Source organism: Macaca nemestrina, chromosome 14, assembly GCF_043159975.1.
Source record: "Macaca nemestrina isolate mMacNem1 chromosome 14, mMacNem.hap1, whole genome shotgun sequence".
NCBI lineage: Eukaryota > Metazoa > Chordata > Mammalia > Primates > Cercopithecidae > Macaca > Macaca nemestrina.
In genome coordinates this window covers 33,394,441-33,413,874 of record NC_092138.1, presented here as the reverse complement: position 1 = coordinate 33,413,874, position 19,434 = coordinate 33,394,441, and the positions used below count along the sequence as shown (strand labels likewise).

The 19,434-nt window shown below is 40.7% G+C and overlaps 1 protein-coding gene and 1 long non-coding RNA gene across 9 annotated transcripts in view; one reads left to right on the top strand and one right to left on the bottom strand.

Moving 5' to 3' along the window:
• Window positions 1-10,460, bottom strand: part of LOC105491833 (uncharacterized) — a 52,752-nt gene extending 42,292 nt beyond the window's left edge. The window contains exon 1 of the long non-coding RNA XR_011612521.1: window positions 10,392-10,460. This is a non-coding gene — a long non-coding RNA (uncharacterized lncRNA). The remainder of the gene's footprint in view (window positions 1-10,391) is intronic.
• LOC105491836 (GLIS family zinc finger 3) overlaps window positions 1-19,434 on the top strand; it is a 478,098-nt gene that overhangs the window by 445,479 nt on the left and 13,185 nt on the right. For 6 of the 8 annotated variants that reach the window (XM_011758546.3, XM_011758539.2, XM_011758533.2 and 3 more), the window contains one exon: window positions 3,421-3,596. In XM_011758546.3, coding sequence (XP_011756848.1) covers window positions 3,421-3,596 — 176 coding nt within the window. The other 2 variants (XM_011758540.2, XM_011758543.2) reach the window with 2 other exon arrangements.

Sequence of the window (19,434 nt, the reverse complement as noted above, 5' to 3'; positions counted from 1 at the left end):
GTAACTCAAGATGAATGAGAGTGATGTCATCTTGGTCTGACATGATTGGGGAATAAGATACTCCGTAAGAGGGAAAATGGTGAAAAACTACAATTTATCCTCGGCATCACTATGTTTTATTTTAGCATCAAAAAAATTTAATTCACCTTCATTTGATTTAAAATAAAGTCTCACTTAACTTTTGGGGGCAGAATATTCAGGGCATATTCATTTTGATGTGTGTGTGTGTGTGTGTGTGTGTGTGTGTGTGTGTTTGAAGAAACAGGGTTGGAAAGTAGGTGCAGACACTTAGAAGATGGGATTCTGAGGCCCATCCCTTGCCTTCAACGATAGTGAAAACAGTTTGTTTTTGCTTAGTGAGCATCTAAGCATGTGTGTTTTCTGTTTGTTGTTTGCTTTTGCACCAAATAACCTCAGACTACTTGTTAGCTTGTTGAATCATTCTCCTGGCATCTCTCTTGCTAAGGGAAGAGTTGTCCATTTTTGTGTTTTGACATTCCCAAGGACTTTACCTCGAACAGGAAGACTCTCTTCATTTTCCCCATGCCTCTCCTGCCCTCTCACCCCTGATTTTACTTTACTATTTCTACTCTACTATGAGCTAGTTAACAAGTAACTAACTTTATAAACATTAAATTTAAATTAATAAATTTTGAAATATTTTAAGTATGGTACTATGTGGTGTTTTTACACAGCAACAAAATTGATTCTGTCTGCTGTACTTGAAAATCAATCCTATATATACACTCACTTCTTATGCTGGACTTTTTAGTGGTGGCTTCCTATCTACTTCCTTGTTCCTAGCAATTGTCTGGATAATTGTGATCACTTTTTGTCCTTTTTTTTTTGCTCCATATGTTTAAAAGTTAACATTTCTGTATTATTTCTTTCCTTTTCAAATCAAAGCCTACTTTAAATGTGTATTTTACTTAGAATAGTTTATATTTAAATTTTCATTAATACTTTATATGGGGTGGCATACTGTGTTTTGAAATTATATTAACTTTATATTATATAAATTCATTTATTTGAATAACATAGAGGAAAATTCAGCCTGAATTAGGAAGAAGCAAAATCTTGAGTCAATTGAAGCCATGATATTTTATTCCTGCGTGTCATTGAGATAGCAGTGCTAAAACCATGATTTGTACCTATCATATTTAATACTGGGTAATATTTGGTAGCCAAGAGAGCATGGCCCTGGTTTGGAGCTTCCCTGAATGAGTACATAAGAATGATTTAATTAGCATATAATTATATAGAATCATATATATGTAGGATCTAGATATAGATCTACTTGCTGACTTGCCCATTCACACAGCTGTGTGTCCCATCAGTCCTCAACAGAAAGAGGATAGCAGACATTCCAGAAGAAGGGACTGTAAAACCATCTAGAGCAAGTTGCATCTTTTCTTTACAACTGAGGAAACAGAATTAGGGAGCCAATCAAAGGATCTTGCTCCTTTGCCCAAAAAAATCCAAAATTGGGACACCAGCAATGACTGTTAAATAGCACCATAGGTTGCCTTGAAATTCAGATCCTTCCTCCTTCCAACCCTGGGGATCTTTAAGTACCAGGGGATTCGGGATTAGGTGGTAACCTGGATTCCTTCTACCCCTAAAGTCTGTGATCTCACAATTCCTCATCCCTCTTCCACAACCTCAGAGCAACTTGCGAGACACGTTAAAGACATGTTCCCCCAGAAAATAGCCTCCATATGAGGAATCCTGGCAAATGAGTTTTACTAGATGTTCTCAGGGCAGTGCCAGGGTTTGCTTGCTGTGTTTTCTCTCCAGCTATTCAGCACATCTTTTCAGGGTCATCCCAATTAAGATGATATGCTCAGACAATGTGTATTTACCCAGCACGGGACAGTCAGTTACTATTCTCTTTCAGTGGAATGAAGATGTAAATGATCAATTACACAGGCATCCCAGCCCAGCTGGTTTGTTTAAGCTCCTCGCCTTGACCTCTTTTCCCTAGAGGTTAGCAAGTCTGACTCCTTTCTTGGTTCTTAGATTTACCTTCTTCTATAGTCTCATCACACCTCACATGGGAAAAGCAAAAAGAATATGAGATTTTTGTCCCATGCTTTCTTACTGCTATAGTACAAACATAGAAGCTCTGCCCTTATTAAATATTCTGGTTCAGAATGTTTCCAATCACTTTATAAACTTGACTGGTTCATCTTCCCTTTTTATCATCTATGGCCCTCCACAAAAGCCCAGCAAAGTTAAAGTGATTTGTTCCTGTGAAATAAGCAATGTAAGCAGATGGTGACCTATACGTGTTAGTGCAAAACAAAGCCTGTCTTTCTACACACTGTAAGGAACAGCTGATTAAAAGTTTTCAGCTTACTGGGACTTTTTGAGGAAACTAAACAATTCATTGCTAATGTAGTTTTCCCCAAAGTTATTTTGCTGCTTCATTTTACTGCACTGACAGACTCCTTGCTCCTTTCTCCCTTACACTTGTGCCAGTCCCCTACTGAACTGGCACCCAGAAGATCATTTTGATATTTGATAGACATTGCCAAACTGTAACGTTGTTCTTACAATTCCATCTTGCCTTCAATGGTAGAAAGCATAAACTGTCATTTTAAACATAGTGAGTCAAGTCTTTCCAATTTTCCTTTACAATTGGAAGATCAATGTACAATCATCCATTTCAAATCCCAGGTTTCTTGACAACATCACCTTATTTAAACACCAATATGTCCCCCACCCCAGAAACCACCAATAGTCTTACTGTGATTGGCATATGTGACTCCTACATCATGTTCCTATCACACCCTTAAGAATACTCTTTGCCAGGCACGGAGCCCACGCGGATCTCGTGGGTTCTGGATTTCAAGCCACACTTGACCTTTGAGGTTTAAGTTAATTCATTCTTGGCAAAAGAAAATGCATTGTTTAAAGAGAATAGGATTAGAGAGGCTCATAATAAAGACTTGTAACAACACTTCTTGGACCTCAGATATATCTTACAAAACAAAATGTTTATGAGCTAAGTGTAAATGATTCAGAAACATATGGATCAAATTTCCCCCTAAAATGCAAATGGATTTTAAAAATTAGCAGAAAAAGGGCTTGGCAAAAGATGTACTTTAAATTTCACCAAACATAGTGTACTTGAAATGCAGCTTAGAAATCTTGAGAAACCCAAACTGTGAGTAGGTTTTCCCTTTATTGTTCTTGTTTATTCCCTCTGTATCTCAGTTGAGAATTCAGTGGTTAAATGGGAAACGGCAGTGGGGAGGGAGAGGGTAGAGAAAAATCCTGAAGGATTTTTTTTTTAAAAAGCTTGTTGTCACGCTCTTGTTTAGCCAGAATGGGAGGTGAGAATTTGGCTTTGGAGAGTTTGTCTTTGTTCCTGCTGTTTTATGTCCCTCATGTTTCCTTTTATAATTGTTTTCTCAGGTTTGCACCTTCTGCTCCATCTCCTCACCATATCAGCCCCCGGAGAGTTCCGGCTCCTTCTTCAATACTGCAAAGAACCCAGCCTCCCCATACCCAGCAGCCATCAGGTTCACACCTGAAGTCCTATCAGCCAGAAACAAACTCTTCTTTTCAACCAAATGGTATCCATGTCCATGGTAAGCAAGAAGCTGGCAGTCCCTTGAGTTTTGAAAAGTGACATTGTGTTGTTGCTTTTCATCTTAGTTACCTGTCGTGGATTTCAGATGTTCTGTTCTGCACGAGGCTTAGGCTTTCATTTGCCTCTAAACTTTCACACTTGGTAGGCATGAAATCCTATGGTATTTTCCTGACTTTGGCCTGATGATGATATAATTTATTATACCTCGCACTGGTCAGCTCAAGTTGTTGGTTTTTTCATTGACCAGGGCTCTAACACCAGCAATAGCATCCTGTTTCTAAACAATAGACAGCCCATGGAGAAAGACATGACAGGAGTTCTTGTGCCCAGGTGTGCCTCTGCTCTGCTAGGTTTTTGCTCTCGTTCTCATAGGTTCACATCCTCGCTAACCTTCAAGGTGCAGGCAGAATGACACCTCCTCTCTGAAGCCTTTCCCGATCTCCCAGCCAACGTCATCTCTCCAGGCTCTAAACTCTGATTCTGTTTCGCCTTTCTCTGGTAGTATTTATGCTTCCTCCACCTTGTGATTTACTTATCTGTGAATAAAACATGCTTTCACTATGAATGTACAAACTTCTCTGTGAGCATTGACTGACCCATCAGAAAACTGTATCTTTTAGGAAACTTAACACAGCTTTTTACAAGTGGCAAAGAGACGGATACTTGTTAGGTGAACGGACGATGAAACGGAGAAAAGGAAAGCAAGAGAAATCATAATGATTTTCTAAATGTGCAGATCTTGTGTTTAATGGGGAATATGCATAGAGAACTAAGTCTTAGTTTCTTTTCTTTATTTAAACTCATTTTGCCATTTCAGGCACCTATCTTAGTGAGCATCCATAGAAAGCTGAATTGCCAAATCATACAGATTTGAACTGTCACAGGCTTTTACTTCCTAGGGCAGTCAGATTTGTATAAGCAGAAGAGATACTGTCCTTTTAGGCTGAATGTTTCAATTACTAAAAAATACAACTCTCCTCTACCTGCCTCTTGCTGATGCCTGAATTTTCTCCATATGAGTTATTACTTGAAATTAATGGGTGATGTTCCCAAACAAATCTAAATCAATATGCAAACTGAGCGTGAACAATTTTCCAAGATGGCAAAATCAGCCAGCAGTATGGAGCTAGGCTTGGACAAGAACATCAAAGTAAAGGCCTGAACAGCAAAGAGGAGGTGATACAAAAACAGCAGCCAGCTGTAGGAAGGAAGAGACCTTTAAAAACCAGAGTTATTGGTTCTGCCTCAAAGTTCTATCCATCTCATCTCCCCACTTGCCTGGTGTAGGCACACAAACCCCCATCAAAATTTGCACTTGTACCATTCTGCAGGCCTATGGTCATTTTTACCTTCCGCTGGCTATAAATTGTTTCTCAAGCTTTAGTTATGTATTTATTCAACCAAGAAATACTTCTTGAGTATCTACTGTGTACAAGGCAAGGCATCAAGGCACGCAAAAGACAGGCAAATTGAGCCCTCTTCCCTCTGAGGAGGGCCTGCCAGTCCAGTCAAGGAGTTTATCTACTGCGAAAGAGACCCGGGTCCCCTGCGCCATGAAGCCATCCTCACCACTCCAGGCAGGAGGTGCACAGCCTGAGTGTGGGCTGTGTGAAATGTAGAGTAGGCCATTGATTCCAAGACACAAATTTTTCACCTTCACATTTTAACATCACTGAAATCTGGACATAGCTCATGGTGGCACCATGTAATTGGCAGTGATTTTTCTTTCTGGTGCTATCTAGAGTAATGGAGCATTTCACAGTTGATGGTATCAAAGTTCCAAGCAAATGCAGTGTAACACATTTTGATTACAACTGTGAAACACATTTTTAAAAATTTAAAAATTGACCTATGTGTAGAAGAAAAATTGGAAGGAAGTTCTCTAAAATATTGACGGTTTTATATCAGGATGGTAGGATAATGGGTGATTTCTTCTTTTTTCTCTAAAGAAATCTTCAAAAAGGGTTTTGAAATTAGACCAATTTGAATGCAAACACTAGTCTACCCTGAACTGTGTGACTCTGGGCAAATTATGGAGTCTTAGTTCACATTCGTTAAGTTGGGGGCATTTCATCTATCTTCTCTCTTCAGTTGTTAGGAAGATTTGACAGGAAAAGCACCTGGCACAGAGTAGGAGCTTAATTAATTTAATGCTCTTCCTTCTATCCCCTTCTATTTTTAAAATTAGACTCTTTGAGAATAGGGATAATGTTTGTAGCCCTAGGGCAGGCATAATACTTGGTGCAAAGTAGGCATTTAGTAAATATTTACTGACTAAGTGATTGACACTCTCTCATTCAACAAGTGAATAATGAACAAGAGGATACAGAAAATGGGATCTACCCTATTATTTTCCTGCATCTCTTGGCAAAATACTCTTCTTCCACATTTCTTCTCTTTTCTTTTTTTTTTTTTTTAGTTACATAATGAATATATTGTCAGCTTGAAATTGTTGGGATTTTTTTAACTTTCACATTAAAAACAATTTATTTTTAGAGACGGGGTCTCACTCTGTCCCCAAGGCTGGAGTGCAGTGGCACAGTCATAGTTCACTGCGGCCTCAAACTCCTGGGTTGAGACCGTCTTATTTTAGCCTCCCGAGCTGCTGAGACTGCAGGCACACACCACCACACCTGGCTAATTTCGTTTATTGTTCTTGTAGAAATGGGGTCTTACTATGTTGCCCAGGCTGGTCTTGAACTCTTGGGCTCAAGTGATCCTCCTGCCTCAGCCTTTCAAAGTGTTGGGATTATAGGTGTCAGTCGTCTGTGCTAGGCCCGAACTTTCACATTCTAATTGTTAAAAAAGTTCCCATGGCCAATGAGAAACTGCTAATATCAGCCCTAAAAATAAGTTTAAAATGTACTTAGGCAAATTGAGAAATCATGACTTTCTCCAGGAAGATGGGCAAGTGACTGTTGCGATGAGGTTGCAAAGGGCATGCCCCTGTATTAGCCATTGGTCCACTGCTAGTAGTTAATTGGTAGGTATCCAGATGTAGCCTTACTTCATTCTCCAAGCACTTTCTGAATTTGTTTTTCTGGAACTTTCTAGGCAACATTTCTAGCAGTTCTCGTCAACTACTCTTTATAGTAAGGACAAAATGTATCTTACTGTTTTTCAAGTGGGCAGTACAATGCTAAGAGTAAAAATGAGACCTTCTTAATGAGTTGCATTTATTGGTCTTGCATTTCAGCTTTTGTTGGATGAGTTTGCGGGAGTTATATAGCATCTTGGTAACAGGGAACACCGTCCCCTAATAAAACTTGATTTTTAAAGCCCAAAGCAGTGTCAGGGTTGCTAATGCAATAGTTCAAGTGAGTGTTTGTTCTCTCTTTCAAAAAGTTCGTGGTTTTAATGAGTGTAGTCACCCCCATTTCTTCTGTACTCCTTGCAGTAGGTAGAGGTCAGGGAGAAATACCATCACTGTATTTTTAGAGACAACAACTGAGACAAATAAGATTATAAAACGTCTAGGCATTGCTGCCTTAGCAAACTATGCAGGTGACTTTATCAAGAGGTCTAAATTTCCAAGCCATATTCTTTGTTTGTTTGTTTGTTTGTTTGTTTGTTTGGAACGTAGTCTCACTCTGTCACTGAGACTGGAGTACAGTGGCACAATCTTGGCTCACTGCAACCTCCCCCTCCCTGGTTCAAGCAATTCCCCTGCCTCAGTCTCCTGAGTAACTGGGATTACAGGCGCACGCCCCCACATCCGGCTTATTTTTTCGTGTTTTTAGTAGAGATGGGGTTTCACCAAGTTGGCTAGACTGCTCTCAAACTCCTGACCTCAGGCAGTCCACCCACTTTGGCCTCCCAAAGTGCTGGGATTACAGGCGTGAGCCACCACTCCCGGCCCCAAGCCATATTCTTAATCAACAACATGTTTCTAAGTCAAAGGCACACTGAAATAAATATACATTTATATTTTTCTGTGGGGAAATGTAGACTCCTTGGTGTAGACGTTGTTGCATTACAGAGAGCTATGAAAGGTTACAAGTCAGACGGGCTTTGGTCTTCCAAATGAAGATGAGGCCCATTGGGTTTTGTTAATCGTGCTGTAATACTAAATGATACTGAGCCTAGACATTGTGTGCTCTCTCTATATTTTTATTGAGGCATTTTGTAAAAGACATACTTTGAAAGATTACTAGCACTGCTTTTTCAAGTTTTCTCACCTAGTGAATGACTCAGGACCATTGCTCAGCTTTGTTGACTCTGCATCCATCTCATTCATTCATTTTGCTTTCATTAGTACAGGGAATGAGGTATCATTTCCTTTAATGTTTGAATCTTGGTAGCATTTATGGGTTTCTGTTCGGGTGAGATCTCCAAGACAACTTCTTAGTACACTTTAGTCCTTTATTTTAGATGTAAACATAAGGACACTCTGCAATCATGTAAACTTGTTCTTTGGTCTTTTCTTTTTCCTTAGGACACTTCTCTTGCCCAGACAAGCTTCAGAATGTTGCCTGGATTAGTTGCCCAAGAGTTGATATTTGTACGTTTTGTTATTGGACTAATGGATCATTTCTTTCTAAATGCCCTAATCACTCCAGGATTATTAGCATGCCATGAGAATTCCTACAACAGCATTTTCCCAATCTTCCTGCTTCTGGGCCCATCAAGGAGGCACCAAGTTCAGTTCAGCAAGTGTTCATTGGTCAGCCACTATGTGCCAGGCAAACATGAATGTCATTTAATCAATGCACTGTGACATATGCAATAAGAGAAGGTACAAAAGGCACCTGATTTATTCAGAAGAAGATGTCGAAGAAAGGTCTGTAGAGGTGATGCTTGAAGAGGGTTTTGGAGATAAATACCTTATTGGGCAGGCATTCCAGGCAGAGGGGAAGCAAAGAGCACAGGTGAGAACACAAATGACAGTGTGGTGTGTGTGTGCACAGAGGGAAGAGCCAAGGGGATGGCTGGAGTACACAGGTTAAGCCATGGAGTAGAGGAGGAAGAGGATGGAGAACTCACAAGGCCAGCTCATGAAGGGTTTTGTGCCATGCTAAATGTAACCTACCGAATGAAGAAGTCAGCCCAGTATTTTAGGACAATCAAGTAGAGTGCTGTGTAGAGACTGGAATGAGAGAGGTGGGAACATTAAGCTCTAACTGTTGGGATTATGTTGGGCCACATGTACAGAACACCCAAACAACAGTGACTTATTAAAGAGTTCCGTTCACTCAGATGCAACTGGTAAATAGGGGAATGATGTCAGATTAATGTGTAATTGTGTTTGTTCACACACGGTCTTTCCTAGACAAAAGCTGGAATAGTAAGAGAAGAGAACAAAAACGTCCTCCGCCTAGCTGCTGTCCAGACAGGAGCCCTTTCAGCTCTATTTTAATAACATTTGAAATGAGCACAATCCCGGGGGGGTCCCTCCCAGATAGGTGCACATCCAGCCTTGCATGGTCCTCAGCTCATGGCAGACCACACACCTTCCTGTGCACTGGGCCCTGCTGTCAGTTGTTGTCTCAGTACCTGTCAGCCAGCCTTTCCAGTCTATTTTATGTGATTTTTAATAACCACCCAGGAGCCTATAGCCACACTGAACTGCCCATCTAAATTTCCTCTTGACTATTTTGTTACTGCAGTAATTAGAAGGTATCGAAGATTTTCAGTGGTCTGACCCAATTGTAGATTTCTCAAAGACCTTATTTTTAATACACATTTGTGCAGAGGACAAGATTTTTCAGGGTTTATTTATCATGTTATAGCAACAACACCAACAACCCCAGTGTGCAATTTACTCTTCTCTCATGACAAGATGTCTTTTTTTTTTGAGATGGAGTCTCACCCTGAACGATCTATGTTCACTGCAACCTCTGCCTCCTGGGTTGCAGCTATTCTCCTGCCTCAGCCTCCTGAGTAGCTGGGACTATAGATGGACACCACCATGCCTGGCTAATTTTTTGTATTTTTAGTAGAGACGGGGTTTCACCATGTGGGCCAGGCTGCTCTTGAACTCCTGACCTCGAGTGATCCACCCTTCTCAGCCTCCCAAAGTGCTGGGATTACAGGCATGAGCCACCGCCCTCAGACTTCTCTCATGACAAGATGTCTAATAGGAAACAGTGCAAGGTGGAGAAGGAGCCTCACAGAGTCCACGGTGCCCATGCCTCCTCCCAACTTTGTGCTTTGTCATTGTTAACAGGTGGCTTCCATCCTCCTCACAGCATGAATGCTGATATTCTACATCGTGTACCCTTAGTCACACAGCAAGGGGGTCTGGGAAGATGGATATTTTAGTGCATTGCCATAGTTAACGGAGATTCCATTAACAGTGTTTACTGGATAGGCACACTGAAGGGGCTGCCAAACACACTCTAGGATGGTTTTCTAATCTGTAAAATGGGACTAATATGACCTGTCTCACAGACAGATTCATTCATATCCTCCCTTGGAAGTCAGAGTGGAGCTCACAGGCCTCTTTCTGAGGGTTCTACCCTATGTTTTCCCATCTCTTCCATTCTCTTAGGTTTCCATACTTTCCACTGTGTGCTCTTATTTTGCATCCCTCTGGAGTTTCCAGTCGCCAACACAGAGATTTCTGTCATCCACGTACCATTTATTAGATTTCGTTAGGAAAACACCTTGAAGCTACCTCCTCAGCCTGGGCTGTTTGAAATCAATGCAGCAGCAGTGGGAAGGGGGCGCCCTCCCTGTTGGTCATGGCTTCTATGGTTCCTGAGCTATCTTTCCCATGATTTAAAGCATGCCCTGCCTGTAGGCTCCCTAAAGCAGGCCAGTCAGCTCCCAGACAATGGTGGCATTTTCTTACCTCAGTATGGAGCTGTAAGCTTGTCAGTCCAGTTCAAATTGAGTGCAACAAGAAACAAAGGGTTTCCAGACACCAACAGGACTCCAAGAACAAAACATACTGTAAACGGCTTGTCCCACCAAGGAGCCAAAGCATCTTTCAAACTGTAGAAATATCAGAGCATTGATATTTAAATGGCAGTGAGGTGGCAAATACAAGTTTAGCTAACTTCTTCCTCAGTTGGCTGTTTACTCACGGTGATTGTGCAATGGTACTTTCCAACAAGATTCCAATGGGCTGTAGCCAAGACTGATTTCATCACTGCCGATTTATTGTGTTAAATATTTAAAAGTTATTTTAATTTTAATTTTATTTATTTATTTTTTGAGACAAAGTTTCGCTCTCGTCGCCTAGGCTGGAGTGCAGTGGTGCGATCTCAGCTCACTGCAACCTCCGCCTCCAGGGTTCAAGAGATGCCCCTGCCTCAGCCTCCAGAGTAGCTGGGATCACAGGCATGCCCCACCACACCCAGCTAATTTTTTGTATCTTTAGTAGAGACGGGGTTTAACCACGTTGGCCAGGCTGCTCTCGAACTCCCGACCTGAGGTGATCCACTTGCCTTGGCCTCCCAAAGTGCTGGGATTACAGGCGTGAGCCACCGTGCCCTGCTTAAAGGTTATTTTTAAAGGCTGATTTTAAAGACAATAAACATACTCCCACAGAAAATTTCATCACAGCTACATATATGAGGTTATGAAATAATAAAGCAGTAAGTCAAGAAATTGCATTGCTTAGAACTTAAGCATTGTGTCACGTCTTGAAATCCCAGAAAGACAAATATAATTGATTATAAATCAACAGTGTAATAGATTTCATGGAGAAAGTTGTGACATATTCACAAAAGAAATGAGCCGATGAGTGCACTTAATGTTATTCCGATGTTATAATCAGCAGTCATAATCAGGAATAATTTTCCATATCAGCCATGATGTTATTAATGCTTACATAGTAACAGGGATTGATGATTAGATTCGGAGAAGTCCTTAATTACTCTCGTATACTTAATTACTACAAAATTACCCCAAGAACAGTTTTACATAAGTAATACTTGGGAAAATCTGACTGTGTTCTAATTCTAAAAAACAAAAGTTAATTTTAGGTGTATACGCCGAGTGCAGTGAGCATTTCAACATGCTGAGTTTTGTGGGAGGGGTGTGAGATGGTCATCTGAACCAGAAAAGATGTTGGAATGATGGATTATGGAAATGACTGAACTGTGAATAATCTACATATATAACTAAGCATCTGCACACGCAAGCATGAGTGCGTGTGCACCCACACAGATTAAACTCACTATGTTAATGTGCTATGTTTGATCATTAAGAGTATTAAATGATTGAATCAACTCTTGCTAAATTGTCTCAGGACAGGGACTGCATTGTCCCACAATATTTGCACACTGCAAGTGCTTAATAACTGCTCATTAAATAATATTAATGAACAGAAAGAAAAGACAAGAATAAAGGGATTTTTGCTCATGGCATCTTAGACTGATTGGCAGAGTCAGCCCTTGGCAAAATTGTGACTTACAGTCAAGTTTATTTGGGCCCTCTTTTCTCTGGGCACTTCCTGCCTGTTTCTCTGCCCCCCTTTTTATTTTATTTTATTTTTATTTACTTATTTATTTATTTATTTATTTTTATTTTTTCTGAAACAGAGTCTCGTTCTGTCGCCCAGGCTGGAGTGCAGACACGACCTTGGCTCACTGCAACCTCTGCCTCCTGGGCTCAAGCGATTCTCCTGCCTCAGCCTTCCAAGTACCTGAGATTACAGGCACTTGCCACCGCGCCTGGCTAATTTTTGTATTTTCAGTAGAGACAGGGTTTTGCCATGTTGGCCAGACTGGTCTTGAACTCCTGACTTCAGGTGATCCACCCGCCTCAGCCTCCTAAAGTGCTGGGATTACAGCCATGAGCCACCTCGCCAGGCCCTGCCCCCATCTTTAAACACCCAGTGCTGACCAACTGCCTGAGACCTCTTCCCAGAGGAAATAGGATGAACGATTCACTTACACGTTGAGGTAAATTTAATATATTACTGCTTCTTGTGAGTATCTGAATAATAAAAGAGGATACTGAGACACAGCTGGTACTGAGTGTGTAGTAGTGAAGCACTGGGCCATGGCAGCCCTGTGGAAGAGGAATTGTGAGGAATTCACAGTGCCCATAGATACCAGTCCTTTGCTTAAGAAAGCATTTTCAGTTTGGAGGCAGGAAGATGGCAGTTACTAACTGGAATCCTATGAGCAGGTCATGCAATGCCCTGATTCTGAGGTTCTCAAGTTTAGTAGATGATACTGACACCCCTGTTTCGGAGTTGGCACAAGAATGAGAGAATGCCTGGACTACAGTAGATGCTCACTTCATTGCAGCTGTTACTGTTATTTTTCTACTGTGTATCAGATACTTGGTGCTCTAAGCAAGTCCAGAGCAACCTCCTAGGTGAGACTATGGAAGAGCTTAAGCACCATGCCCTAATTCATATACCTACTGAGTATCAGAGGTGGTTTTATAAACCCAGTCTGACCCTAAAGCCCACAGTCATACTTTGTGATGGTGCCTGTTGAAAAGAAAAACAGTATTATGGAAAGTTTTAGTTACTTGGGAATTGTTTTTGCATGAAGGTTAAGTATGGAACCATAAATTTGCGGTTCCTTATAGGGTTAACATTCTGTTGTCAATAGAAGTGTTGTGATTTGCAAGATAAAGTAATTTCCCACCAACTGCTTGACTGCATGTCTTTGGACGCCGATAGCTGAAAAATCACTTTTTTCTGGGTGAGGCAGTGTAGTGAATGCCTGTCATGCCCTTGCTCACTAGTCCTCATAACAACACTGTAAAGAAGGCATTGTTTACTCCCATTTTACAGGTGGGGAATCTGAATCACTGTAGTGCCCAGAGTGTTTAAATCTTAAAACAGTGGAGCTGGATATTGCGCCCAGGACCATCTGACTCCAGATCTGTGCTTTTAGCCATTCCGTGATGCTGCTATTAAGCCTTTGATTGGGGGTTGTCCCTGTTGGGAGTGGAGAGCTCCCTATCTAACGGCTCCCATTGGGATTACCCCACTGTGTGTGTGTGTGTGCGCACGCATGTGCACGTGCACATGTGTGTGTGTGTACATGCCCTTATGCACTGTGCTTGCTTAAGTACAGGTATGCTGGGGGAAACTTTGGAAGCCTAATTACTATAATAAATCAACATACCTGGGTTCCTGGGCTTTTAGTACAGTCCTTACATACAATTTACAAATTCTTACTGACTTCTTATATTATAAAGGAAAAATTTTACCTGTCCATTTTTTTAAAGTCCTTACAGTACTGAAACTATATTATAGAGAGTTTAAGTCCCCTCCCAGCCATATGTTTGTCCCAATTCCACTGCCCAAAGGTAATGACTATTAAAAGATAAGCAAGTATTCTTTTAGACCTTTTTAAATGCTCATAGAAGGAGACATATCTGTGTCTATGTATATGCCCATATGCCCTGTTATAAAAATGGCCTCACGTTCTGCACCTCACATTCTACATTTTGTTTTATGACTTGATTTTTTTTTAAACTTAGCAAAATATATGCTTTTTCTTTCCAGGTCATTGCATATAGAGTCTTCTTAATTGTATAACTCTCATAAGAATAGGTCATCATTTTTTAAATCATTCCCCTATTGATGAACACTTTTTTCATTTTTTACATTTTATAGCAATGCTATGTTAAATCTCTTCATATATACATATTTATACAAACACTCCTATACACACACACACACTATATGTATATGTGTGTGTGTGTATATATATATATCTTTGCACAGTTTCTTAGGAAATATTTGTAAAAGAGAAAATGCTGGATTACTGAGTATGCACATTGTAAAGTCGGATAGGTGTTGACATATATTCTTTTAGAAAGGCTATACTAATTTAGACTCTCATCAGCAGCACGTTACAGGGCCCCCATTTCCTCACACTGGATGTTAGTATTTTAATTTTTGCCGATTTGTAAAGCTAAGATTGGTGACTTATTTTAATTTTTCCTTTAGCTAGTAATGTAATTGAGCATCTTTTCATATTTTCATTGAACACTTAAAGACAGTATTAATAGTAACAGGGATTAAATAACAAGAGCTACGACCGGGGTGTTTTACATTATTTAAGTATCTTTCACCCTGTCGGTCAAGCTGTGTCATTTGCAGCAAGACAGTTTGTTTTCCCGACTGGAACTCAGAAATTTGTTGATGAGGAAGAAATATCCAGAAAAATCTCTACCTCATTGACCATCATGACTTCGTCAGTCAACTTAAAAATGCCTATAGACAGTGTTTAATTAATATTATTATAGATTTAGCACTTTTTCTTTCTTTGGGGGAAAGAATGACATCTTTCTAGAAGCAAATGTTCTTATATCTAAAACTCATGAAGTTGGCCTCTAATGAAGGAACTCTTAAAATGAATTAATTATTTTTCTGATAACACCATTCTAGGTGTTCCTCTGTTGGACTTTTCAGGGCTAAACATGTCAATGGCAATCTATGTCTTATAATTCCTATATTTTAAACTGGAATACCCTTATAAATATGGTAAACAATTGATGGTTTAGAAGAAGAAAAAGAGGTAACAGTTGTAAGTGGAGCTTCCTTAAAATACATCAGTAAACATCTGGGTTGCTGGTAGCGAGGCCACTCTCTTCATAAAACAGAACAACAAAAACAATAGAATACTGGAACTGGCTTGATCTGTCCCCATTCACATCCTCTGAGCTTAGCAACATGTTACAAAACAATCCTAATTCCCTTAGAATTTCTTGTTGTTTACTTAGAATTGTGAGTGCTCTTTCTGACTACAGGAATTTCCCCTCTCTAACCAGATTGTTCAGACTAAACTCTTTATTTCATTCTTTTGTGAGGTCTTTGAGAACTATACCTTACAAGATGTAAGTCTATTGAAATAAAAACATTCTGGTATTTCTCCAGATCACTTAAGTATAACTACCAAACCCTCCCTTCTTATGTTCATCACCAAACCCAACCTCATCTCACACATCCCAAAACAAGTTCTTAAATTTCCTTGCCATTGTGGCAAAATCATTCAGGGAATCTGAATTAGCCAAATAATTACCCAAGGTTCTTTGCATCTGTGGGTCTGGGCTGATGCAGTATTTTTGTCAATACCAGTGAGGTCCGTGGCAGTACCTACATTCATATATCAGTATATGTTTTATAAATCACTCTTACATACATAATTTTTATCAGTGCCTAGTAACTATGGTTATATAGAAATTGCCCAATAAATACTTGTTGGATGAGTGCCTGACAAGATACAAAGGCAAGCTTCCTGGTAGCCAGATGGAGGTAACAGAGATCCCGGGATCCAGTGATGTATGTCAGGTTTCCCAAATACAACATCCACTCTCCTATCTCAAAGTCACTTATATAGGTTTCTGTACTCTTACTTCGAGCCCAAATGTAATCTTAACATAACGTTCTAGGTAGTAGGTTTTGGGGAAGCCTAACCATGTATAACAGAGACTCAGTTATGAAGCAGAGGTTCAGAGGGAAAAATAATTGAGTCATTGGATCACTGGCAAGGATGAGGTAGGGGCCCACTTTTAGATTAGAGTGCTGGAAATTTGTGTAATAACAGACTTGGATTCGAAGAAGCAAAAAATCACCTAGTTAGTAAAGCGGATGTAACGTGGGAGTTTGGTTACAGCTGGACAACAGAAGTCTAAGCCACAAGATCAGTATGGGACCAACAGTGAGACCAAGACTTCTGAGTCATTCAAATTAGGTCCCATGATTGCACCTTGACCAAGAACTGACATGTGAGAGACAGGCATTGAGAGAAAGAGCCAGGCAAGTCATCTGGAGCCATATCTGCTGAGAGTGTAATTCAAGGCCCTTTTGGAACAATCATCACCACCTTATCCCCAAGAGCCTCATCTACCAGCAGAAAGGGCTGGGAGCCTGCCGAAGGGGAAGAGATGCCCATGGGAAGAACTCCCTCTCTCCATTTCAAATGAAATTAGAGCTGTTCTGTTGTTGTTTTAAATTGGTATTTCACTTGGAAATCTTTCAAATGCTTGTAAATCATCTAAATATGTTCTCTTAGAGCCTCTCAAACTTAAAGAAATACCTTATTAAATATACAAAATTCCAGACCCTTCTTCCAGAGTCGGCCATCGAGCTCAGGAATGTGCATGTTCAACACACATGCTAAGGTGGAGCTGATGCCCCAACCCTGGTAAGAATCACTGGCCTAGACACCAACTGTAGGGCTCAATGCCCTCTCACTGTGGCTTCCCAGTCAGAGATAACCCAAAGGAAACAATTTGCCTGTGACTCAAGAGGTTAGAACTCTCCAGCTTCCTCCTCCCTTTATCTCTTGGGGACGCCTTTTTTTTTTTTTTTTTTTTTTTTTTTTTTGAGACGGAGTCTTGCTTTGTCCCCCAGGCTAGACTGCAGTGGCGTGATCTTGGCTCACTGCAACCTCCACCTCCCAGGTACAAGCAAGTCTCCTGCCTCAGCCTGCTAAGTAGCTGGGATTACAGGCACCCGCCACCATGCCAGATTAATTTTTGTAGTTTTAGTAGAGACAAGGTTTCACCATCTTGACCAGGCTGGTCTCAAACTCATGACCTCGTGATCCACCCACCTCGGCCTCCCAACGTGCTGGGATTACAGATGTGAGCCACCATGCCCAGCTGGGGAAGTCTTTTAAAAAGCTGTGGAGAACCAGGCTGGCTCACACAGATTTCAGGCGAGGCCGAAGGGAATTGAGATGCAGCAGCACTTCCTTTTAGTAATCCATGAAATCTCTGTTTGGAATCTTCTTCTCTGCCCGACCTTTCTTACAGCAAAGCTTAGTTGGAAAGACAAGGGCATTTAAAATTAAATCTTCATTCTTCACCATACTTCCCTTTTTCTGTTTTTGGTCCAGGTAGCCCTGGTCAAAAGATTGCTTGTGCGTTTATGGGAAAATGACTAATACAACCATGGGCAGATTTACCTTTCTACTCAGAGAAGGGAGGATGACAGGTCACACCAGGCTTATAATGAGACAGTAGGAGCTAGAATTTTTAGTAGGTTTTACTGTTGGCAAAATAATTTCATGTTTATTATTTCAGTTGATCCTTGCAGCCACCCAGTAGGGATACATGTATACTAGCAACGAGCAGTCCCCCTCATAGAAAAATTCCCAACTCCTTCTTATTAACCGTGGCGAAGTGTTTGCTCCACACTGCATCAGATACAGAATATCCAAATCCTCCACCCTTCGTTTTGATCCTTACTTGTATCCAGGATTTTTGAGTTATAGGGAGTAGTTGGCAGGTGATGAAGTGTGGGTGGCTACTCATGGGCAACTGGGCACTGAATCCTTTGTTCCCTGTGCTGCTTCTCCTTCCCACGTTGAGGATTCTGATGCCACATGAGTGTTATTATCTATTTTTATAAATAGGGATCATAGGCTCAGAGAGGCTAGAGTTCCCTCAAAGTCACACAGCTAGTACATGGCAGAGGTGGCTTTCAGATCCATCTTGGATCCCTCAGGATTTCTTGGTTTTGAGAATCTCTATTTTATGTAATTTCCGAATGTGCATTATCACCATCAGGACTCACTGAACCATTTTGCTATAACTGCGTATATCCACACATGGCAATTACTGAGACACATTGCAATTAGTTTATTTTGGCAGCTTATCATTTTGAGAATTTGGAAGCCATAGGCCACCATGCGCTAGGGTTTTGGGTGGTTTGGGGATATTTAAATGAAAATTGATTACATCTTTTAATCAAGAGTGTTTTAAGCATGCTGCCTTCTCACTCTGTTTTTTCCCCCTATTTCCCTATTGTCCCTTTTAGCCACCTGCTCTGCCCATTCCCATCCCCTTGTTTGAACCTTTTGCAGATGTGAGTAGCAGAACCTCCTCCTTCTCTGCTACCTAGTCCCTGGAAATGAGTATATAAGCCTAAGGGCCAAAATGTGTTCGCAGTGATAAATGCTGTTCCCAGCTTGCTACAGACCAGATGAGGTGCTGTGAGGGGCACAAGTGGAGAAAGTACCCAGCATGTTCAAAGTGCATCTCACAGTGGCCTGCAAGTTGGCAGCAAGAGCTATAGGTGAAAATGGCCTTGCTTCTTGGACCACGTGGACTTTTCTAATTAGAAGGCTTCATGCTACAACCCATCTCTCTCTCCAAGGACAAAGGGACCAGGCAGTTGCTCCAGTGGTCAACTTTTGAACCACTGTCATGGGTTCCTTCAAAAGAAATGTGCCTAAATGGAATTTTCAGGGTTATTATTTCCATTGTCTTCCTCTTTCTTAGTAGAGTAGTTGCTTAAATGTCAGTCGTAAATAGCTCGAGTGCTTTGCAAGCTGGTTCAGTTCTCAGCCTGAAGAAAAATCTGTCTTCCTAACACAGTCTGTGAGCTGTTCCTGCAGCTTCCCCATTTATAGATTCTGTATTAAAATGAAGAGTCAGTTTTTATACCTCTTCCAGGAGGATGCTTAGTAGAGTCCTACCTCAGATGAAGACCTGGATGGTACTGATGGCCAAGGCAAGCAGCCAAGGCAAAAATGATAACCAAATTGTGGCAATTTCACTTTTAAGAGCAGCATGATTTTATACTTAATGGTAGTAGGTTGTGTGATAAAAATTGCTTAAGAACTACTTATGTGTTACACAGAACCTCTACATATTTCTAAACTTGTTTCATGGTTACATAATTGAACTGAAGGCCTACTATGTGCCAGAGAATGCATTAAATGCTTTTATAAACACTATTGTACATAATATTTTCCACAACCCTATAAAATTTCAAAGAAAATGGGGCTCAAGAAAAAATCATTCATCCAAAGACGCACAATTGGTTAATAAGTCATCTGGGATTCAGACCCAAATCCAAGTTGTTCATGCAATGGATGGAAATAAAATAGGGGCTAAATCAGAAAATCGGCCTTGAGAAATTTCTGAAATGTCTCTGTTTCTACACTCGAGGGTTTGTAGAATTT